General features: G+C 41.8%; 1 protein-coding gene across 1 annotated transcript in view; it reads right to left on the bottom strand.

Moving 5' to 3' along the window:
- Nucleotides 1-17,711, bottom strand: part of LOC122557067 (interleukin-13 receptor subunit alpha-1-like) — a 29,474-nt gene extending 11,763 nt beyond the window's left edge. Inside the window, exons 1-3 of the mRNA XM_043704338.2 lie at nucleotides 17,466-17,711; nucleotides 9,139-9,296; nucleotides 6,702-6,849 (exon numbers count right to left, since the gene is read on the bottom strand). Coding sequence (XP_043560273.2) covers nucleotides 6,702-6,849; nucleotides 9,139-9,296; nucleotides 17,466-17,550 — 391 coding nt within the window. The 5' untranslated portion in view covers nucleotides 17,551-17,711. The remainder of the gene's footprint in view (nucleotides 1-6,701; nucleotides 6,850-9,138; nucleotides 9,297-17,465) is intronic.
- Nucleotides 17,712-25,829: the final 8,118 nt, after the last annotated feature.

Raw genomic sequence — 25,829 nt, 5'->3', positions numbered from 1 at the left:
GACATTCATGAAATCTCCCCTCAGCCTCCACCACGCAAGAGAAAAGAATCAGAGTTTTTCTAGCTTCTCCTTATAGCTCATATCCTCCTGGTAAATTTCTTCTGCACCCTCTCCAAAGCCTCCATGTCCTGTAATTTGGCGATCAGAACTGCACGCAATACTCTATGTGTGACTTAACCAAAGTCTTATAATGTTGTAACATGACATTCTGACTCTTGTACTCAATTCCCCGACCAATAAAGGCAAATATTCCATATACCTTCTTTACCATCCTATTGACTTGCGTGGCCACTTTCAGGGAGTTATGGACTTGAACTCCAAAACCCTTCTGTACATAAATGCTGTTCAGGGTCCTGTCATTTACTGTACACTGTTCCTTAACATTTGATCTCCAAAAAAGTGCAGCACTTCACACTGACCCGGATTAAACTCCATCTGCTATTTCCCCACCCATATTTGCAACTGATCTATATCCCGCTGTGTCCTTTGACAACCTTCTATATTATTCACAACTCCGCCAATCTTTGTATTGTCTGCAAACTTACTAATCCACCCATTTATATTTTCATCTCCGTCATTGATATGTATTACCAACAGCTGAGGTCCCAGTGTGGATCCTTGCAGAACACCACTAATCACGGACCTCCAGCCTGAAAAACATCCTTCCACCACAACCATTTGTCTTCCATAGGCAAGCCAATTCTGAATCCACGCAGCCAAATCACCGTGGATCCCATGCATCTTAATCTTCTGGATGAGCCTACCATGAGAGACCTTGTCGGAAGCCATGTAAACAACATCCACTGCTCTACCCTAATCGATCACCTTCATCACCTCCTTCAAAAATTTAATCATGTTAGTAAGACGTGATTTGTTCCACACAAAGCCATGCTGACTGTCCCTCACTCGACCACGCTTTTCCAAAAGTGCATAAACCCTATCCCTAAGGATTCTCTCCAACAGCTTCCCAACCACTGATGTGAGACTCACCGGTCTACAGTTTCCTGGTTTATCCCTCTTTCTTGTCTTAAACAGAGAACAATGTTAGCTACACGCCAGACCTCTCTGGGACCTCTCCAGTGGCTAGCGAACAGGTCAAGACCCCAGGAATCTTCTATCATGCCTCTGTCAATAACCTGGGGTAGATATCATTGGGCTCTGGGGACCTATCTACCTTAATGCTCTTCAAGAGATCCAACACCACTTCTTTCTTTATCTAAAAGTACTCTAGCATATTAGCACCCTCCACACAAATCTTACTGTTCTCCATGTCTGTTTCTTGAGTGAATACTAATGCAACATACTCATCTAGGATTTCACCACAATCTCTGCCTCCAATTACAAGTTCCCTCCTTTATCCTTATGTGGTCTTACCTTCTCCCTAGTTATCTTCTTGTTTTTAATATATCTACAGAATTGGGATTCTCTGTAACCCTACTTGCCAAGGTAATTTCATGGATTAGTGGTGCTGGAAGAGCACAGCAGTTCAGGCAGCATCCAAGGAGCTTCGAAATCGACGTTTCGGGCAAAAGCCATTCGTCAGGATGACCCCTTCTTGCTCTCCTAAGTGGTTACAATTTTATTTGCTTGACAATTTGATCTTGAGATGGGCCTAGTTCAGACTTAAAACTGAAGAAACACTATAAAATCTCATGAACCAATTCATTTTGAATTTTGCCACATTTGGATTTCAGAAGTACAACCATTTCTGAACAGTTCCCCAAAGAATTTCCCTCAAGATTCTCAAAAACAGCCACCGATGTTTTAGCAGAAATCCATGTGCCTGGATCAGGTTCCCTTTTAAATTCTTCAGAGACAGCGGCCTGTTGAGAGAGCTCCCAATTAAGTACTGCACTGCTAGTTATTCTTGTACTATTTGGTTCAACTTTGCTAACTCAACGGTTAGGTTTCAGCTGCAGTATTATGCCAAATTCTTTCTACACACTATAGAGAAAATCTCATGGTCTGACAGAGGGTGCAGAGTGATTTATAAGAAGGAAACCAGCCTTGCTAGAGGTCAGCTAAATGGAGAGATAAGAGAATATGTACTAGTTTTCCTTCAAGGCGAGGGCTAAGGGAAGGTCTATTAGAGATGCTGAAACTTTTGATAAGAGTAATGAAGGAGAAATGGAATCCGCTAGCAAGTGTATTAGTGAAGCTAGACAAAACAAAAGGGATGCAAGTCTAATGTTTATGCAGGATGTTACGATCTAGAATCCATTGCATGAAAATTGGCAAAAGCAGGTTCAATAATAAGTTTTACAAGGGAATTGAATAAAAATTGTGAAAAAAAACTCCATAAAGACTAAAGAAGCAGAGCATATTGGATATCTTTTTCAAACTGCCAGCACAGGCAGAATGGCCTCCATCTGAGCTACAAGGTCACACAAGAGCACAACTTTCAGGTTATAGCAGACCTGCTTTTTTTGGTACATTGATTTGGAAGAATTCCAATACTGTATGTGTGCTTTCACAGATAAGCCTCACAGCAATAAATGGCGTAGGGGCAAAACCCATGAAATTCTAAGGGTCACCAAGAGGAAGTCAGTGTAGATGGGGGACGCCCCATTGTCTGGAAGCGAGCCAATAACAATAAAATAAACTAGGGAACTGCAGAGCCCTCATCTCATAAACAGTAATGGGCAAGCGAACGTGAAACAACATTGCCATTTGGATTGAATATTTGGGGATAAAGTTTCACAATTATGCAATGCCAGCCCATTGTGGCAAAGTCCCAATTTACGTTCTAATGAATAATGTGCTGATTGAAATGTAATGACTTTTTGGAGTTCAGGAAATATGGCGGGCAATTTGCACAAAGCAAGGTCCCACAATCGGCCCTGACATTATGAGATGATCTGTTTTCATGTGTTGGTGGAAGATTATAACAGAGGATGCTCATCCCCTCTCAAATAAGTGCATATTATGCCTTCTCCTCATAAGATAACTTCAGTTTAACATCTTGTCTAGAAGACAGCACTCCCTCAGCTGTTAATTTACTGGCGGTGTCAGCCTGGATTATTATGTGTTGACTTGATTGCAAGACAGAACCGTTACCCGTTGAACCACAGCTATTGCCATCTTGATAAGGTTGGCTTCAACACTAAATGCACTACGATGAACTTTCACTTCACAGTTAAATGCACAGACTCAGGGCAGTGAGACTCCAAAGGCATAATTCAAGTCATTGTTATCATCTCTACTGGTGGTGATACTGGACAAAGCAGAACCGCAAAGGAAAACCTGGCTTGATCAATCATGACCTTTATTTTTTGCCAATTGCAAGTGGTCAATTACTAAATACATAAGTTCACAGATGACATGAACATTGATGATGTGGTAAATAGTGAGGAGGAAAGTTTTAGATTCAGGATGACTCCATGACTCAGTGGTTTGCCTTTCTGCCTCACAGTCCAGGGACCCGGGTTCAATTCCAGCCTCAGGTGACTGTCTGTGTGGGGTCCCTCAGGCAGTCTAAAGATGTTAGGTGGATTGGAAGGTTATGGGGAATAGAGTCAGGGCCTAGGTCTGGATGGAATAATGTAAGTAGAGGGTCTTACAGGGTTGGTGCAGACTTGATGGGTCAAATGGCCTCTTTCTGCATTATAGGGATTCTGTTCTCTTCGGAGGGTTGGTGTGGACTTGTTGGGCCAAAGGGCCTGTTTCCACACTGTAAGTAATCTAATCTACATAGATGGCAAGTAGAAGTTAATCCTGGAAAATGTGAGTCGGTGTATTTTGGGAGGACTAACAAGGCAAGAAAGTTCATATTGAATGGTTGGACTCTAGGTAAGCACAAAACATCAGAGGGACCTTTGGGTTTGTATCTACAGATCCTTGAAGGCAGCACAACAGGTAGATAAGGTAATTAAGACAGCTAGGATACTTACCCTTACTAATCAAGGAGAAAGTGAGGACTGCAGATGCTGGAGATCAGAGCTGAAAATGTGTTGCTGGAAAAGCGCAGCAGGTCAGGCAGCATCCAAGGAGCAGGAGAATCGCTGGAAAAGCGCAGCAGGTCAGGCAGCATCCAAGGAGCAGGAGAATCGCTGGAAAAGCGCAGGTCAGGCAGCATCCAAGGAGCAGGAGAATCCTGTTCCTTGGACGCTGCCTGACCTGCTGCACCTTACTAATCAAGGCATTGAATACAAGAGCAAAGAGATTATGATGGAGCTATATATAACGACGGTAAGGCCATCCCTGAAAAAAGTGTTCACAGTTCCAGTCTCCACAGAAGGAAATGATTGTACTTGGTACAGTAGTGATTCACCAGGATGCTTCCTGGGCTGGAGGATCTTAGATATTAATAGAGATGAGATAGACTGGGTTGTTTTCCTTGGATTGGAGAAGACTGGAGCCAGATCTGATGGATGTTTACATTATTCTGAGAACCGTAGGTAGGGTAGATAAGGTGAACTTCTCCTCTTCATAGAGGGATCAGTAAGCAGAGAGCACAGATTTCAGGCCAACAGGAGGTTTAGAGGAGATTTGAAGGAAGAAAATCATTCGGAGGTTTGTGAGTATTTGGAACATACTGTCTAAAAGATTAGTAAAGGCAAGAATCCTCAAGGCATTTAAGAATTGTTAAGATGAACACTTGAAATGCCATAGTACACAAGGGGCCAAGTGCTGTAAAATGTGATTAGAATAGTTGGACGTTTGAGGATTTCTTGGTGTGTTCCTTAAACCACTGCATTTAACAACCTTGTAGGATGCTTCCCTCTTTGACAACTCCTCCATTTCTGGAACTTTTCTTACTGATATCTGAGCCATTCAGCAATTCTTTTCTTCTGCCCTGGGGAGAAAATTGCTGCTTTTACAGACTGTTTTCCAGAATTATCTGCTTCTCTCTGAAAGAAACCTGCATGCTTGATTTATAAATTATCATAATGCTGTCTCTGTCTCCCAGAATCATGAGACAACGCTGCATTTTTAAATTCTCTTCTACCTTTGTTCCTAATGCACTGAACTATTCACCTCAAGAGTTTTCAAAAAAAAAACATGAACATGCACTTGTTCAGAGTTCCAGAACAGGCTTCTGCCACCAACAGAACACAAAAACGAAACTAAAAAAAATGTTCTTCCCTTCCTAACACACAATGTCTAGAAATAGAAAGCAAAACAAAGACATACGTGGCTCTTTCACTTTCAAACCAATTTCCAAATGTCAATTATATTAAATCATGGATATTCATCACATTGAAAAGGAAAGGCCACAGGTGCTAGCTCAGCGCTTTGGCCAGAGTTGAGGAATTATTTTTATTCCTCAGAACAATTGATCCCAGTAACTTATGCCTTTCATGCTTCAGGTTCACATAAACATTGAATAACAGGGAATTGTATTCATAAAGTATCTTTAACATCGTAAAATATCCTAAGGTGTGTCACAGAAGTGCAGGCAAATCACAAATGACACTGATTAGATTACATTACAGTGTGGAAACAGGCCCTTCGGCCCAACAAGTCCACACCGCTCCACCGAAGCGCAACCCACCCATACCCCTACATTTATCCCTTACCTAACACTACGGGCAATTTAGCATGGCCAATTCACCTGACCTGCACATCTTTGGACTGTGGGAGGAAACCGGAGCACCCGGAGGAAACCCACGCAGACACAGGGATGACGTGCAAACTCCACACAGTCAGTCGCCTGAGGCGGGAATTGAACCCGGGTCTCTGGCGCTGTGAGGCAGCAGTGCTAACCACTGTGCCACCGTGCCGCCCACACTGAACCATATAAAGAGCGTAGGTTACTAAAGAGTGACAACAGTCAAAGATGTAGGTGCTTCAGAAGATCTCAAAAAGGAAGAGTGAGAGGTGGAGAGATTTTGTGAAGGAATTGCTGAAGACCCAGCCACCAATGGGGAATGATTAAAGTTGGGAATGTCCAGCAAACCAGAATTAGAAGAGATACCCCACAGGATTCTAAGTCTGGAGGACACTACAGAAACAGGGAGAGGGTAGGCCATGGATGCCTCCGACAAAACCAGTTGGCTGTCATATCCTGTCAAGCTTGCGTCTCTTGGACGTCAGGCCACTTAGCATCACTGGGCTGGTAATCCAGGCCCACGGTTTGGGTGGCACGTTGGCTCAGTGGCTAGCACTGCTGCCTCACAGCACCAGGAACCCGGTTCAATTCCAGTCTAGGGCGACTAACTGGGTGGAGTTTGCACATTCTCCCCATGTCCGAGTGGGTTTCCTCCCACAATCCAAAAGATGTGCAGGTTAGGTGAATTGGCCATGCTAAATTGCCCATAGTATTCAGAGATGTGTGGGTTAGGTGCATTAGTCAGGGGAAATGTAGGATAATAGGGGAATGAGTCTGGATGGGTAACTCTTCGGAGGGTTGGTATGGACTTGTTGGGCTGAAGAACCTGTTACCACACTGTAGGGATTCTACGATACTGTAGGGATACTATGACACACAGCAATGACTTTCAACTGTCCTCTCAAAGGGCTCACTGAACCATTCAAATCCAGGGCAATGAGGAACACACAACAAATGCTAGCTTCCCATCAACAGCCTCATCCAATGACAGACAGAAAAAACAGAGACCAGCCATATACAAAACTGTTAATATAAATCCGCTTGCTGTTCGTCATGTTAGAAACATTTAAAAAGTATGTGGCCAAGAAATGATAACTATTTTAAGCATGAATTAAGTCTGATAAGTAATCAAATATAAACTTTGCTTTACCTTCTGGAGGAGGGATATATTTCTCAGTCCAGTTGCTTTGTTGACATGCACAGCTTTCAGTTATCACCAATGCCTTCACTCTGAAAGTGATTCCTCGGTTAAGAATCACCTTATCTTCACGGGTCAGAAAAGGCTTTCTTTGTCTTTCCTAAATAAAACAACATATTAACAATTCTCGGGATTACAACCTGCTTTAGGTTCAAGCCTCCTTATAAAACACACAGAAGCTGCACAAAGTACAGGTTAGAACATACCTGGAGTAGTGGGTGCAAGTCTGCTCACCACAAATAATGCGTTGTGCCCATTATAAGGATAGGGGTTAACCAGACTATCTTGAAGTTTGCTATACATAGGCTTATGTAATCAAGAACAGAAAATTCTGGACAAATTCAGAAGTGCTGGTAGAAAGAGAAACAGAGTTAATCTTTCAAATCCAATATGAACATTCTGAAAAGGAGTCATTTTGGACTTGAAACATTAATTCTGTTTAACTCTATATTTAACTATTGAATAACGTTGCGATGCCTGGTGTTTGCCCCTTGATATCAACAAATTTCACTGATTTGAGAAGTACATTAGAAGTTAGGTGTAAAAATAGGGGAGAGCATGTTGTGATGAAGACTTAGGGATTCTGCAAGGGAAAGAGATGGAGCAAAAAATTGGCGGACAGAGTTTAATGCAGGAAAGTGTGAGGTCATGTCCTTTGAGTAGGAAGAAAGGGAGAAGGGCAGACAGTTTTCAAATGGAGAGTGGCAGTTAAGAAATGAAGTGCAGCTGAGAGATATGAATGTTTTTGTGTACAATGCTCATGTGGGTGCAGCAAGTAATCACAAAGGCAAATGGAATGTTGGCCTTTATTGCTTGGGCCTTGGAGTTAAGTAACAGGGAAAACTTGTTATATTTGTACAGGGTGAGGCTCCACCTGGAGTATAATATACAGGTTTAGTTCTTTCGTTTTTAGAAAAGGATGTACTGGCACTAAAGAGATCCATGAAGCTGATTCTTGGAGTGAAGGGATTGACTTACAAAGAACTGCTAAAATGGGTTAGGTCCATTTAGAATATTGAGGAGTGATCAAAACATATGATTCTCAGGGGGCTTAATAGGTGAGATGTTGACAAGATGTTTCCATTAGTGGGGGAATCTCAAACTAAAGGAGAGAGCTACAGAATAATGAGACATAATTTCAAGCTGAGAGATGAAGTACTTTCTTTACCAGACAGCAGTGCATGTGTGGAGTGCTCCATCACAGAGGCTTGTGGTGACTAGATCACTAGAACTATTGAAAGAGGAGGGAGTTAAGATTTTTGAAGTAGTGAGTACTTGAGGGCTAAGTAGCTGGCATGACAGAACATTTGAGGCCTTGGGGGAAATTTTGTTGAATGCAGAGCAGGTCTGGAGGGGCAAAATGGCCTACTCTATCTCATTCTTATGTTCTAAGAACATGAACTCAATTGCTCTTCCATCAACATAGGCCTTTTAGGTAACAGATGGAGAGAGCTACAGGCAAGCAAGTGGAGAAGTCAGAATGACTCAACTTTCATCAAGGGATGTCTGATAGGACTCCTTATGAAGTCATAGGAGATACTGAGAAAAATACTAGTAAGCAATAGTAAAGCCTGGGATAACACGCTCCAATATGGCAGCAGCGGAGGGCGCTGGTCTAGAACTGGGAAAGGCAAGTTCAACACTCAATATCAGAAGAATGTTTTCTTTTAGACTGTATCTGGTTTACCAAGCTGTAATGTGAACATTTGGTCTCTTTGGATACCACACTAAGGGCAATTCTGGTGGGATGCAATCTATTAGGCGGGAGGAGATTTTTCATCCAAATCCACCATGTGATCTGGAAAAGGATATCAAAATGCAAGAATATGGCACACCTTGAGAAAAGTGAGTAGCCACAGTGTTGGAAGTAGTGAAAAGTGGTTCTGCAGAAGGATGGAGTGGGTCAGTATGAGTGATTGTGAGAACAATCCCTTCACTCCAAGAATCAGCTTCATGGATCTCTTTAGTGCCAGTACATCCTTTTCTAAAAGCAAAAGAACTAAACTTGTATATTATACTCCAGGTGGAGCCTCACCCTGTACAAATATAACAAGTTTTCCATGTTACTTAACTCCAAGAAGTTTTGAGAATTGCGAAGGAGGGAAGATCATTAGTGAACATCATAAAGCAAAGGGCACAGGCTGACTGGCTTCACCCAAGACTTGGGAATTTGCTGAGGGAGGTGATAGATGGAAAATTAGAGGGATATAGACTAAGAGGGAGAAAGAATGATGAGGTTAGAAGACTTGAAATTGAAAAGGCAAGGCTCCTACAGCCAAGTGCAAACTAATGAGACAAGACAAAATGAGCAGAGAACCTGCCCTTAGGCAGATCCCAGCTACAACACACCAAACACTGGGGAAGAACGATAACAAACATTTCAACTTACGTCCCACTCAGCACCATCATACTTAAACATGCTTTCAAACTTGATGATTATGCTGGAGGAGTTTTCTAAATAACTTGGCTGTTTCCAGGTCCAGGTGGAATTAACAAAACCGATTCCCTTCAAAGTCACGGACAAATCTGTCGGGGGAGGGAGAGTCTCTGAAATGGAATCAAAATGAGCATTGAACAATTTGTGTTCACACCCAGATCTCAAGATACTGAAGTCGCAGTTAGTGAATCACAGTCAGCAGCAAAGAGGATCCATGAATCATCCATTACTTGTCTTGGGAATGGTAACAATAGTAACTCAACTTTGTGTCAGTGAGATGTCAGATTCAATGATAGTAATCTAGCCTTGTGCTAACACAATCTCCAAAGATTTGAACACAAAATCTAGGCTGACACACCAGCATATACTGAGTGAGCACTCTGTTGTCAATATTGGGATGTTACAACCAGGGCCTCATCTACTCTCTCAGCGGATGAGACTACAGTATTTGCAATAACTGCATTAGTTTGAAGGAGAGCAATGACACTTTGGCTGGTTGACAGACCACATTTCTCCCTCAACCAAATCTACTCTAAAAATACTGATTATTATTTCTTATGTCCCAGGCCTCCATATGTGCAGTAAACAATGTCAGCTGGAGCAGGACCAGCTGTGGGTTTTAGAAATTAAGTAACAATTGGATTAACTCCAGTTTATCCAGGTTAAGAGTTTTATAGAAACCCTGTTTATCAGTGTAGTCATCCTGCAGCTGAAACATGAACAGGCAGACAGCCATAGAACCATAGCATTGTACAGTATTGAAACAGGCACTTCAGTCCAACTCGTCCATGCCGGTCAATTTTCCTAAAGCAAACTAGTTCAATTTGCCTGCATTTGGCCCATATCTCCTCTCAACCTTTCCTATCCAAATACCTACCCAAATGTCTTTTGAATGTTGTAACTGAACCTGCCTTTCTCTGGCAGCTTGCTCCATCCACACAACACCCAGTTTGGAAAAGATGCCCCTTAGGTCGCTTTTAAATCTTTATCCTCACACCTTCAACTTAAGCCCGCTAGTTTTGGACTCCTCTCCTCTGGGAAAAAGAACTTGGCTATTTGTCTTATCTGTGCCCCTCATGATTTTATAAACCTCAGCCTCCTACACTTCAGGGGTAAAGGTCCCAGCCTACCTAGCCTCTCCCTATAACTCAAACAGTCTTGGCAACATCCTCGTAAATCATTTCTGCACCCTTTCTACTTTAATAACATCCTTCCTATAGCAGGGCATCTGGAATTATATGCAGTGTTTCAGATGTGTCTTCTTGAGCTATAACAGGACATGTGTTGCAGGAAAAGCGCAGCAGGTCAGGCAGTATCCAAGGAGCAGGAGAATCGACGTTTCGGGCATGAGCCCTTCTTCAGGAATGATTCCTGAAGCTGCGCTTTTCCAGCAACACATTTTCAGCTCTTGATCTCCAGCATCTGCAGTGCACACTTTCTTCTATAACAGGACATCCCAACTTCTGTACTCAGTGCTCTGACCAATGAAGACAACCAGGCTAAATGGCTTGTTCACTACCCTGTCTATCTGTAATGACACTTTCAAAGAACTATGTACCTGCATCCCTCGATGCAGGTCTCTCTCATCTAGGTCTCTCTCTCTCTCTTAACAACATTCCTCCAGGGCCCTAGCCCTGGAGGTGGTGAATTGCTAAATCCCATCAGACAGTCCAGAAGGACCAGGCTGGTATAATAGTGCAGGAGTCCCCACAGTGCAGCTCACCCTCCAACCAGTATTCCATTCTGTATCGATGAGTGTAATGTGTCACCTGGGGACAGCAGCCTACACCAAGACTCCTTATCCATGACTGGGTTAACTGCATGGTTTGGGGGAGATTATGGAGTAGAGGAGGATTGTATAATGGGAATAAAGAATTCAAAGTTAGGGCAACAGTGGAGCATTTGTGCAACCTTATTTGTAACCCCTGGATAATGTGTTGCCAATTTGGTGCTAGGGTCAAGAAAGTGACTGAGCAGCTGCAGAGCACTTTGAGGGTGAAGAGTCAGATATTGTGGCCCATGTCAGTACTAAGGATACAGGGAGTAAGCGGGATGGGGTCCGGTCAGCAGACTGCAAAGGATTATAAAGAAATGTGCATACAGAACCTTAAAGATGGTAATCTCTCTGGTTTAGATCCAGTAGTATGCTAGTGTGTTCAGGAAGTAGGAGGACAGGCAGGTCAATACATGTCTGGAAAGTTGATGCAGGAAAGAGGATTTTAAGTTCTTAAGACATTGGTATTATATTCAAAATGACTTCACCAGAACAGAGCTGGGAATCAATGTTCTCCTGGGCTGGTTTTCTAGTGTTTTTGGAACGTGTTTAAACTAAATTGGAAGATGGCTGAGAGACAAGGATGTAGCATGATGAAGGATTTGCTGAGACAAAGTACAAGAGTTAGATCTATTCAGGTGTTATGTCGGCTGTGTCTAAGTTATTGGTACTGTGCATTCCTGAATATGGAGTGTGGGAAATAAGCTAGAAGAGCTGGAAATAAATATTAGAATGTGGTGTTGTAGCAACAACAAAGACCAAGCCTAAAAAATGGCAGGACTGATATTGTGGGCTTTATAAACAGAAACACAGAGTAAAAATCCAGAATGCTAAGAAGGACCTTTGAAAAACCCTGGTTTGCTATCAGTTGGATTAGAGGAGTTCATTTCCAGGTGCCACTCTTTAGGAAGGATGTGAGAACCTTTGAGGAAATCCTGAAAATGAATGATTTGAGGAATGAGGAACTCCAGCCAACTGGAGAGGTTGGAGAAGTTGGGGTTATTCGGCTAAGAGAAGGGAAGGTTGGGAGTAGATTCAATAGAAGTCTTCAAATTCACCAGGGTCTAAAGAGAGGAGCTGCAAGGAAGAATCAGAAGACAAGGAAACGAGGTGACTGACAGAGTAACCAATTGTGACATGGGGGTCAAACCTTTTCATGCAGCAAATGGTTAGAATTTTGAAGGCATTGCCTGAGAGAGAAAGGGAGGCAAGTTCAATCAAATCTTTCAAAAGGGAGTTGGTAAAAGTCTGAGGCCAGCTATAGTACTTTGCAAGGAGAAGTAAGCTGCAGATAATTCTGTGTCCATTAGGTCAGAAAGTCACTGATATAATATACCTAACAGAGTTGGCAACATTACAATCCTTTCCATCATGAGGATAGTAAGGAAAGGGCAGTGGACTTTGGGACTAGCTGAGTTGTTCTCATAGACAGCCAACATGGGCCTCTTACTGTTTTGTCACCATTCAATGATACTAATGAGCACACTGTTGTTTGTAGAGCCTTGTGGAGTATAAGTTGGCCTCCACTATTTCCTTCAGTACAAACTAAAATCATTATAATTTATCTTATTACAATGTTATTATAAATCCATTAAAGTCAACACTTTGTTGGCAGCTCCGAGATTATGTACAGCACTGTATGCATGGAGTTACTTCTTGATATGAACAAGAACACAGATAGCACTTATCCTGTCCGTATTAAAACCTCTGATCATTATTTACAGATGGAATGGGCACCCCATGTTTTCTTCAGAAAGGTTCCAATAAAGTATGGAAAGTTGGCAGACTTACTCCCTCTTCAGTTAAAAATCACACAACACCAGGTTATTGTCCAACAGGTTTAATTGGAAGCACTAGCTTTCAGAGTGCAGCTCCTTCATCAGGTGGTTGTGGAGGACACAATTGTAAGGCACAGAATTTATAGCAAAAGTTTACACCGTGATGTAACTGAAATTATATATTGAAAAATATCTTGATTGTTTGTTGAGTCTTTCATCTGGTAGAATACCATGATAGTTTCACTTCTTTCATATGTAAATCACAAAACCATTTTTTAGAAGTGACATTCTCAGGTTAATTGTAACAATTGGTGTCAGCCAGATAATATGTTGAAGGTGTTAGCCCCCTGTGTTCCCTGTCTGTGTCATAATGTTTAGATTTAAACCCAGGTCCCCAGAATATTGCCTAGAATTAACAGTTCCACGATAATACCACTAGTTCACCACCTCCCCTTTTACATTCCTTAACTACAGAACATATGTACAGAACAAAGCACATATTTTAAACGTCCTAAATCTATTGTGTATCAAGTCAAATTACTCTGGTTATTCTATTACATGGGCACAAAAAAAAAGTCAACACCTACAAGAAATCTGTATAAAAATTGTGAACATGTAAATTGTTTAAGTAGGGAACCCAGTGATAGCTGTCCACCAATTTCACCTTTACACTTCTAACACAAATATTGGCACAGGAGTAGGCCTTTCAATATGATCATGATAATGAACAAATTATTCTCATAAACCTCCTTTGTCAACAACAGTTTGTGCTTATGTCGCAGCTACGCCACAATTAAACATTCCAAAGTATCACATGGGATAATTCGCAAACAAAATATAACATACAAAAGAATATCAGATCAGACGTCTAAAAACTTGGTCGAAGACAAACGTTTCAAGAAATGTACTTAGGAAGCGATGCAAATTACTGAGAAAACAGAATCCAGCTGCTAAAACTGGAAATGTTTCATTGGTCAGACTTGGAGTAGAATTCAAGATTTCTCCTGAGGGCCATGAGTCATGAGAAGATTAAAGAGAGAGCGAGGGTTGAGGCCTTGGATTAAAGTCCAAACTTTAAAACTGGCAAAAAAATTATCATTCCATTTCTATTGAATCTGCTGAGTAATGAAATGGATATCCATGCTGCCTTAGTTATGCGAGGGTAAACTCTGTGCGGAGTGAGCTAATGACTTGGAACTAGCTTCCCACAGTCCCTCCCTTCAGCCTGAAAGTGACAAGTTTAAACTCGACTCTTAGACAGGCATGGCAGATAGCTCTCTGAGTGCTGGCGATGGGCTGGAGTCTAATTGGGGCAGAATGTTAGGCATTACACCACCCATCTAGCAGGTTTCATGAAACGGAGTGATAAATAAGACAAGTTCAGGCCCAGACTATACAATCAATCAATCAATCATTCTAACACTGGGACTGAGTCAGACTGAAGAGGAAGATTGAGACATGTAGGACCTGCAAAATGCAACTGAGTGGACCTAGCGCTGTCCTCTTAAAGAGCGCTTTCATATGGATTTGTGGTTCAATATATCTTTGGAGCCTGGACTTGTTCGCAGACTACAAAACAGAAGACAAGTGAGAACAGGTCAGCTGCTCTCCTTTACTGTTGTACAGCTAAAGAAAAAATGTTACCCAGCAGCTAGCTATGATATAAGAAAATGAAACAGGAGTAGGAATGAGAGATTAAGGATTATCAGATCAGCCATGACCTCATTGAATGGCAGAACAAACTCGATGGGCTAAATAGCCACCGATTGTCTGTACATCTTGCGAGTTGGCCGTTTGACCCGCTTATTCAACAAGATCAAGGCTCACTCTTCACCTCAACTCCATCTTGCCTCAATTCCCTTCTCATCCAAAATCAATTGATCTCATTTGAATATATTCAATGCTTGGGCACCCACAGCTTTCTGGGGTAATAAATTCCAAAGATTCAGAGGTTTGAGTGAAGAAAAAAAGGTCTCCTCATCTCAGTCCTAAAGTGCTTTCAGTCCTTAAACCAGGACTTTGACCTGTAGTGAAGCTCTCTTGTCAGTGGAAACAGTCTCTCAGTATCTAGCCTATCTAAGAATTGTCTGCTTTTCAATGACTCAATCAAAAAAATCCATTTCCATAAGACCAGAAAACAGAGGAGTAGTAGTAGACGTTCAGCCCACTGAATCTTCTGCTCCATTCAATGCGATCATGGATGACCTGTTAAATTCTCAATTCCACTTTCCTACCTTTTCCCTAAAATCCCTTAATTCCCATACTGCTTAAAAACCTGTCTACTTCAACCTTGAATATACTTAACAATCCAGACTGACAGCCCTTAGTGGTAAAGGTTCACTGTCTCTGTGAGAAGAAATACCTCATCTGTCTTGAATGGACAGACCCTTATTCTGAGATTATGCCCTCTGACCTTAGTCTCTCCCAGATGTGGAAACAACACTTCCAAATCTATCCCAGCATTAAGAATCTTGCACACTTCAATATGGTCTCCTGTCATCGTTCTAAACACCAATGAATCCAGACCACATCTACTCAATCTCTCCTCATAGAAGGGTTATCAGGGCTGCACTAATGAGTTAATGCCCTTTAACACTCATTTTGTTAGTTCAAATGTTTCACAATACATTCAGCAACGGACATTTCATTCCAGATTATATCAATTTAAAGACAATGAGAATCTCGCCACAACCTCAACCTACAAAAATCATTGGAAATACAGAAGTATCTCAGAGAAAAGCTGAGGCTTAAGTCAGAATTGGGAAGTGTTGCAATCGGAGATGAGGGATTTTAAATCAGGGTTCTTTGATCAAGCAGATGGCACTATTTAAAAGACCTAACTGATATTTTTCATCAAATGGCATCATGGCATCAAATTAGCTACCATATTTTCTATATTATGAGCTGATGAATTAGGAGCAATAGAATGCTGCAACAAACATTACATTGGACAGACAGGCATGAAACTAGCCACCAGGATACATGAGCACCAACTAGCCACTAAAGGACATGACCAACTATCACTGGTATCCATACACACAGACAAAGACGGACACCAGTTCGATTAGGACAATACATCCATCCTGAGACAGGCTAAACAAAGACATACACAGGAATTCCTAGAGGCGTGGCATTTAAACCTGAACTCCATTAACAAACATATCAATCTGGACCCCATTTACTCTCAGAAACAACTGGAAATGATATTGCCCACCACAACAGATATAAATAGCAAGTGGGGCAGAACACCAGCACTTCACCGGAGGCTCACTGATGACGTTACCTGCATGGTGACGAAACGTCTGAGAACAAACCCACCAGCTCAGTGAGCAAAGTCACAACCTGCAGTAGAATACCATCCAGCCCTTTAAGTCTGCTCCACCATTCAATAACATCATGGTTCTTGTTAGGGAAGGGAAGCAATCTCCAACCTTAAAAAAAAACTACTGACTCCAGATCACTGCCTGAGGCAGAGTTCCAAAGTCTCAAGGCTTTCCAAGAGTCATAGAGTTAAATAATGTGGAAAGAGACCCTTCGGCCCATCTCATCCATGCAAACCAGGATTCAGAGAGTCATACAGCACGGAAACAAAACCTTTATTCCAACTATGATGTGGAGGAGCCTGTGTTGGACTGGGGTGGATAAAGTTAAACTTTTTAACTTCATTCCAATGGATCCACGCTAACCATGTTCCCAAACTTAACTATTCCCGCTTGCCTGCATTTGGCCCTTATCCCTCCAAACCTTTCCCATCTATGTACTTATCCAAAGTCTTTTAAATTTTGTAACTGTACCTGCAACAACCACTTCCTCCAGCAGTTCATTCCACACACAAACCACCCTCTGTGAAAAAGTTTACCCTCCTGCTCTTCCTAAATCTTTCCCTCAGGCACATTAAGCCACAACCACCTGATGAAGGGGCAGCGCTCTGAAAGCTAGGGCTTCCAAATAAACCTGTTGGACTATAACCTGGTGTTGTGTGATTTTTAACCTATATGATATCTAGTTTTGGACTCCCCACCCTGACTGTGGCTATTTACTTTATCTATGCCCGTCACGATTTTATAAATCTCTATAAAGTCACCCCCTAGCCTCCTACGCTCCACAGAAAAAAAAGTCCCAGCCTCCCCTTATGATTCAAACAGAATCGGTAACATCCTCGCACATTTTTTGTTTTGCCCCCTTTCCAGTTGAGTAACATCCTTCCTATACCGGGCAACCAGAACTGTACGGAGTACGCCGAATGTGGCTGCAAAGGAGGGAAAAGACGCCTTATCTCTGGGCTAAAGGGGCAGCCCCTAAGTTTAGAAGTCCCTTAGTTCTGAGGACACACTGAGGTGAGAACATTAAAATAGTGACTACACTACTACACTGGCCTCTGGAGTGCTCTGGAAGGCACTGTGATTATGGAGATGGCAGTCTTTCTGCACGTTGCTGAGCGTCCGTACTGGCTGCTGGAGAGCGCCAGGCGCTATGCAAATGAAACAGGGGCTCGGCACACTGCCGACCATCTGGAGGTTCCCCTGGGCCGAAGCTCAACATGTGGCACTCCTCCCAAACAAAATAGAAATCTGGTGCAGGATGCCAGTAATGTTTTTCAATCACTTTAAAACATAAAACAAACAAGAAGAAAACCAAGGCTCAAGAGAAAGCTGGAGGAAGGGGTTTGATGATAAAAGGGAAGCGGGAACAAGGGGCGGGAGAAGAGGGGCAGAGCGGCAACTTACCTGCCCAGGTACAGCAGAGACTGCCCTCAATGACCACGGAGGCACTCAGCAGGCACTGAACCAACGTGAGACCCAACCACCGCATCTCTGTCCCTTCCCCAGGACCCTGGGACTCTCCTCACGCCGGGCTCGGTGTACTGTTTTCCCCCCCGGCCCCTCATCCAGGGCAGGGGACGGACAGATCCCACACTGCGGCCAGAGCGCTCCGCTGTCAGCTGGCGCGGATAGTCCCCTGTACAGAGCCGGAAGAATGCTTCCAAACTTTCATCACCGGGCAACGTCAGTGAGGCGTAGGACGTTTCAGGTCTTTATCTACACTTGAGATCTTCCACATTACTTCAGTCTCCTCCCCCAGACGTCAAAACTCCACAAGGCAGCAGATTGAAGAAAAAAAGAAACAAATCTGTCTTTGATTCGTGCAACAAATTGATATACTCCCTATGCTATTACATTGATATACTCCCTATGCTATTATATTGATTTTCTCTCTCTGATATTACATTGATATACTCCCTATGCTATTAGCTGGAAATGTGTTGCTGGAAAAGCGCAGCAGGTCAGGCAGCATCCAGGGAACAGGAGAATCGACGTTTCGGGCATAAGCCCTTCTTCAGGAAGAAGGGCTTATGCCCGAAACGTCGATTCTCCTGTTCCCTGGATGCTGCCTGACCTGCTGCGCTTTTCCAGCAACACATTTCCAGCTCTGATCTCCAGCATCTGCAGACCTCACTTTCTCCTCCCTATGCTATTACATTGATATACTCCCTATGCTATTATATTGATTTTCTCTCTCTGCCATTACATTGATATACTCCCTATGCTATTATATTGATTTTCTCCCTATGCTATTACATTGATATACTCCCTATGCTATTACATTGGTAGCCGTGATGTGGAGGTGTCAATGGTGTGCTGAGGTGGGCATTGATATTCTCCGTGTGCTATTACATTGATATTCTCTGTCCTATTATTTAAATATTCTCTGTTCTATTACATTGATATTCTCACTGTGCTATTACATTGATATCGCCTCAGTACTATTACATTGACATTCTGTCTGTGCTGTTACATTGACATTTTCGCTGTGCTGTCACAGTCATATTCTCTCTTTGCTGTTACATTAACATTCTCTCTATGCTACTACATTGAGATTCTCTGTCTAATTATATGGATATTCCAAGTTATAGATTTTTTTTAATTTCAAAAATATACTTTATTCATAAAATATTTTGATGATCAGTACAATTGGTCATGTTGTACTTGCATAAACATTCCATTTCTTTGCATACAGAGATCGAGTAATCATCCTTATATACAGGTCTGTACGTTTACTATCCATATGTTTAGCTGAGGCATCAGTGGACCCCACTTACTGTGTGGGCCCTCTGTTCTTAGGTAGGCAGACGTTACATGGTGGTCTTTCCCCACTGCGCCTTGGTGGCAGCTGCCTCAAGCTTTAGCGCTTCCCTCAACACGTAGTCCTGGACCTTGGAATGTGCCAGTCTGCAACACTCAGTCAGGTTCAACTCCTTCAGCTGGAAGATCAACAGGTTTTGGACATACCAAAGAGCATCTTTCACCGAGTTGATGATTCTCTAGGCACAGTTGATGTTCGTCTCGGTGTGCGTCCCGGGGAACAGGCCGTAGAGCACGGAGTCCCGCATCACAGCGCTGCTCGGGACGAACCTCGACAAACACCACTGCATTCCTCTCCAGACCTCTTCTGCGTAGGCACATTCCAGAAGGAGGTGTGTGACAGTCTTGTCCCTCCCGCAGCCGCTTCGAGGGCAGCGTGCGGTGCGGCAGATAGTCCTGGCGTGCATAAAGGATCTCACAAGCAGAGCCCTTCTCACCGCTATCCAAGCCATGTCTTGGTGCTTGTTGGAAAGTTCTGGCGATGAGGCATTCTGCCAAATGACTTTGACAGTCTGCTCAGGGAACCGCTCAATAGGATCCGCCCTCTCCTTTTCCTGAAGGGTCTCAAGGACACTACGTGATGACTACTTCCTGATGGACTTGTGGTCAAAGGTGTTTTTCTTCATAAACTTCTCCACGAAGGACAGGTGATACAGAACGGTCCAACTACTCGGAGCGTTCCATGGCCAGGCCCATCCTTCGCAACACCAGGGACACGTAGAACCTCAGTACATAGTGACGCTTTGTGTTTGCGTACCGGGGATCCATGCACAGCTTGATGCAGCCACACACAAAGGTGGCCATCAGGATGAGGATGGCATTTGGTGTGTTTTTTCCTCAATTGCCCAGATCTTTGTACTTTGAGTCCCTTCGGACCTTGGTCATCTTTGATCTCCATACAAAATGTCAGGATGTTGCCTGACCTGCTGTGCTTTTCTAGCACCACTCTAATCTTGCCCATATCTTTTTAAACCTTTCCTATCCATGTATTTGTCCAAATGCCTTTTAAATATTGGTAATGTACCCACCTCAATCAATTCCACTGGCAGCTCATTCCATATGCGCACCACTCTCTGTGTAAAAAAGCTGCCCCTCAGGTCCCCTTTTATTCTTCCCCCTCTAACCTTAAACTGATGCCTCTCGTCCTCAATTTCCCAATCCTAAAAAGACTGAATGCATTCACCCTATCCAGGCCTCTCATGATCTTAGACACTTTTCTATAAGATCCCCCCTTAGTCTCGTATGCTCGAAAGAAAAAGTCCTAGCTTGTCCAACCTCTCCCTATAGCTCAGACCATGGAGTCATGGCAACATCCTTGTAAATTTCTTCTGCACTCTTTCCAGTTTAATAACATCCTTCCTATAACAAGGTGACCAAAACTGAACACAATACTCCAAGTGCAGCCTCACCAATGCCCTGTATAACTACAACATAACTTCCCAACTTCTATACTCAATGCCCTAATTGATGAAGGTCACTGTGCCAAAAGCCTTCCTCACTGCCCTGTCTAGCTGTGGGTCCACTTTCAGAGAACCGTGCACCTGAACTCCAAGATCCCTCTGTTTCATTACACTCCTTAAGGCCATGAAACTCTACCTTGATTTGATTTTCCAAAATGCAAGACCTCACACTTGCATAGAGTCACAGATGTACAACACGGAAACAGATCTGTTGGTCTGACTCGCCCATGCCCTCTAGGTATCCTAAATTAATCTAGTCCCATTTACCAGCACTTGGCACACATCTCTCTAAACCCTTGCTATTCATATACCCCTCCAGATGCCTTTTAAATGTTGGAATTGTACCAGCCTCCATCACTTCCTCTGGCAACTCGTTCCATACATGCACTACCCTCCGCATAAAATCATTGCTTCTTAGATCCCATTTCAGTCTTTCCCCTCTCATGTTAAACTCCCCAACACCAGGGAAAAGATCTTGTCTATTTGCCCTATCCATGCCTCTCATTATTTTATAAACTTCTTTAAGGTTGCCCCTCAGCATCTGATGCTCCAGGAAAAATATCTCTGCCTATTCAGCCTTTCCCTACAGCTTAAACCCTCCAACCCTGGTAACATCCTTGGAAATCTTTTTATGAACCTTTTCAAGTTTCACAACATCCTTCCTATAGCAGGAAGATGAAAATGCATGCAGTAATCCAAAATTGGCCTAAAAAATATCCTGTACAGCTGCAACATGATCTACCAACTCCTATACTCAATACACTGAATAATAAAGGGAAGCATACCAAATGTCTTCCTCACTATCTTATTCACCTCTGACTGTACCTTCAAGGAACTATGAACCTACACTCCAAAGTCTCTTTGTCCAGCAACACTTTCCAGGATCTCACCATTAAGTTTATAAGTTTTGCCCTGATTTGCCTTTCCAAAATGCAGTACCTCACATTTATCCAGATTAAACTCCATTGGGCCATCTGATCAAGAACCCACTGTACTCTGAGATAACTATACTTCCTATGTACACAAGATCTAACCTTGCTAACTAGTGTACCATGTAGAACCTTGTGGAACACCTTACTGAAGTCCATATAGATCACGTCCACCGCCCTGCCCTCATCGGTCCTCTTTGTTACTTCTTCAAAAAACTTAACCAAGTAAGTGAGACACGATTTCTTACGCACCAAGCCATTTTAACTATCCCAGTCAGTCCTTGCTTTTCCAAATACATGTAAACCTGTCCCTCAGGATTCCCTCCAACAACCTTCCCACTACTGACGTGAAGCTCACCAGTCTATAGTTCCCTGGCTTTTCCTTACCACATATCTTAAATGGTGGCAACACATTAGCCAACCTCCAGTCTTCTGGCACCTCACTTATGGCTATTGATAATCCAAATATCTCAGCAAGAGGCTCAGAGATCACTTTCCTAGCTTCCCATCGAGGTCTAAAGTACACCTAATCTGGTCCTGGGGATTTATTCACCTTTATGTTTTTTAAGACATCCAGAACCTCTCTTCTGTAATATGGACATTTTTCAAGATGTTGCTATTTATTTCCCCATGTTCTCTGTTTTCCATATACTTCTCCACAGTAAACACATGCAAAATTCTCATTTAGCATCTACCCATCTCCTGCGGTTCCACATATAGGTGGCTTTGCTGACCTTTAAGGGGCCCTATTTTCTCCCTAGTTACCCTTTTGTCCTTAATGTATTTTTAAAATCCCTTTGGATTCTCCTTAACCCTATTTGCCAAAGCTCTCATGTCCCCTTTTTTGCCCTCCTGTTTTCTCTCTTAAGTATACTCCTACTGCCTTTATACTCTTCTAAGGGTTCACTCAATCTCTCCTGTCTATTCTTGACTTATGCTTCCTTCTTACTCTTAACCAAAACTTCAATTTCTCTAGTCATCCAGCATTCCCTACACTTACCAGCCTTGCCCTTTACCCGAACATACTGTCTCTGGACTCTTATAATCTCATTTTTGAAGGCTTCCCATTTTCCAACCATCCCTTTGCCTGCAAACATCCACCCCCAATCAGCTTTTGAAAGATCTTGCCCAATACCATCAAAATTGTCCTTCCTCCAATTTAGAACTTTAACTTTTAGATCCGGTCTACCCTTTTCCATCACTATTTTAAAATGTATAGAATTATGGTCACTGTCCCAAAAGTGCCCACTCAGTCACCTGCCCTGCCTTATTTCCCAAGAGGAGATCAAATTTTGCACTTTTTCTAGTAGATACATTGATATAGTGATTCAGAAAACTTTCGTGTATACACTTAACAAATTTGTCTCCATCCAAGCCTTTAATGATATGGCAGTCCCGGTCTATGTTCGAAAGTTAAAATCCCCTATGAAAACCACCCTTTAATTTTTTACTGAGATCTCCTTACAAATTTGTAGTCTCAATTTCTGCTGACTATTGGGGGGTCTATAGTACAGTCACAATAAGGTGGTCATCCCTTTCTTATTTCTCAGTTCCACCCAAATAACTTTATTGGGTGTATTCCCTGGAATATCTTCCCTAAGTACAGTCATAATCTTATCTCTAATCAAAAATGCCAGTACCCCCTCCTCTCTTGCCTCCCTTTTCAAATATATAGATATATATACAACTTTACAAAACCTGTCTTCCCCTCTAATATCCTGAATAACTTTAACAGTTCTTAAATGTCTATATCCACATACTAGTTTAAAATCTGATTTGGGAACACCAGGATGTTAGAAAGTGGATACTACCCTGATTTCGACTGGTCAAACTAAATCTGGTGCTGATGTTCTCTGGAGTGTGTGATTTATCTGTATTAAACTCCATTTGCCATTTCTTGGCCCACTTCCTTAGCTGATCAAGCTCCTGCTGAAATTTCTGACAAACTTCCTTACTGTCCACGATACTGCCAATTTTAGTGTAATCTGCAAACTTACTAATCATGCCTTGTACATTCTCATCCGAATCATTGATATAGTTAACAAACAGCAGTAGACATTGATAACAGCAATGATATTCTCCCTGTGTTATTACATTGATATTCTCTCTTATGAGAAAGATCTTACGAGGAAAGTTGAGGGCTGTGACTCTATGACTTGAGGCTGTTTTCGTTAGAGAGAAGAAGGCTTAATTGAGACATATGCGATAATCAGAGGGTTAGATCGGGTGGACAGGGAGAGCCTTTTTCCTAGGTTGGTGATGGTTAGCACAAAGGGGGTGTAGCTTCAAGTTGAGGGGTGATAGGCATAGGACAGATGTCAGAAGTCGTTTCTTACTCAGAGAGAAGGAGAGGCATGGAATGCACTGCCTGCAGCAGTTGAAGACTCGCCAACTTCACAGGCATTTAAATGATCATTAGATAGGCATATGAACAAGAATGGAATAGTGTAGGTTAGATGGGCTTCAGATTGGTTTCACAGGTCAGCGCAACATTGAAGGCCAAAGTTCCTGTACTCTGCTGTAATGTTCTATGCTCTCTCTCTCTGCTATTACACTGATGTTCCTCTGTGGTATAACATTGAGATTCTCTGGGATATTGCATCGATATTCTCTGTCATATTACATAGCTATTTTTGATGCTGTTACATTGATATTCTCTTGTGCTATTACTTTGATAATCTCTGTGGTATTGCATTGATATTCTCACTGTGCTGTTACAATAATATTCACAGTGTGGTACGACATTGATATTCTCACTGTGTTGTTACAATAATAATCTCATTGTGGTATGACATTGATATTCTCACTGTGTTGTTACAATAATATTCTCACTGTGGTACGACATTGATATTCTCACTGTGTTGTTACAATAATAATCTCACTGTGGTACGACATTGATATTCTCACTGTGTTGTTACAATAATAATCTCACTGTGATATAACATTGATATTCTCACAGTGCTGTTACAATAATATTCTCACTGTGGTACGACATTGATATTCTCACTGTGTTGTTACAATAATATTCTCACTGTGGTACGACATTGATATCCTCACTGTGTTGTTACAATAATATTCTCACTGTGGTACGACATTGATATTCTCACTGTGCTGTTACAATAATATTCTCACTGTGATATAACATTGATATTCTCACAGTGCTGTTACAATAATATTCTCACTGTGGTACGACATTGATATTCTCACTGTGTTGTTACAATAATATTCTCACTGTGGTATGACATTGATATTCTCACTGTGTTGTTACAATAATATTCTCACTGTGGTACGACATTGATATTCTCACTGTGTTGTTACAATAATATTCTCACTGTGGTACGACATTGATATTCTCACTGTTGTTACAATAATATTCTCACTGTGATATGACATTGATATTCTCACTGTGTTGTTACAATAATATTCTCACTGTGGTACGACATTGATATTCTCACTGTGCTGTTACAATAATATTCTCACTGTGGTACGACATTGATATCCTCACTGTGTTGTTACAATAATATTCTCACTGTGGTACGACATTGATATTCTCACTGTGTTGTTACAATAATATTCTCACTGTGGTATGACATTGATATCCTCACTGTGTTGTTAAAATTATATTCTCACTGTGGTATGACATTGATATTCTCACTGTGCTGTTACAATAATATTCTCACTGTGGTACGACATTGATATTCTCACTGTGTTGTTACAATAATATTCTCACTGTGGTATGACATTGATATTCTCACTGTGTTGTTACAATAATATTCTCACTGTGGTACGACATTGATATTCTCACTGTGTTACAATAATATTCTCACTGTGGTACGACATTGATATTCTCACTGTGCTGTTACAATAATATTCTCACTGTGGTACGACATTGATATTCTCACTGTGTTGTTACAATAATATTCTCACTGTGGTATGACATTGATATTCTCACTGTGTTGTTACAATAATATTCTCACTGTGGTACGACATTGATATTCTCACTGAGTTGTTACAATAATATTCTCACTGTGGTATGACATTGATATTCTCACTGTGCTGTTACAATAATATTCTCACTGTGATGTGACATTGATATTCTCACTGTGTTGTTATAATAATATTCTCACTGTGGTACGACATTGATATTCTCACTGTGTTGTTACAATAGTATTCTCACTGTGGTATGACATTGATATTCTCACTGTGCTGTTACAATAATATTCTCACTGTGATGTGACATTGATATTCTCACTGTGTTGTTATAATAATATTCTCACTGTGGTACGACATTGATATTCTCACTGTGCTGTTACAATAATATTCTCACTGTGATGTGACATTGATATTCTCACTGTGTTGTTATAATAATATTCTCACTGTGGTATGACATTGATATTCTCACTGTGTTCTTACTATAATATTCTCACTGTGGTATGACATTGATATTCTCACTGTGTTGTTACAATAATATTCTCACTGTGATAAGGCATTGATATTCTCACTGTGGTACGACATTGATATTCTCACTGTGTTGTTAGAATAATATTCTCACTGTGGTC

Source organism: Chiloscyllium plagiosum, unplaced genomic scaffold (assembly GCF_037043375.1).
Source record: "Chiloscyllium plagiosum isolate Xiang-an unplaced genomic scaffold, Cpla_swu_hap1 HiC_scaffold_11, whole genome shotgun sequence".
NCBI classification, from domain to species: Eukaryota; Metazoa; Chordata; class Chondrichthyes; order Orectolobiformes; family Hemiscylliidae; genus Chiloscyllium; species Chiloscyllium plagiosum.
This window is presented reverse-complemented; position numbering and strand designations above follow the sequence as displayed.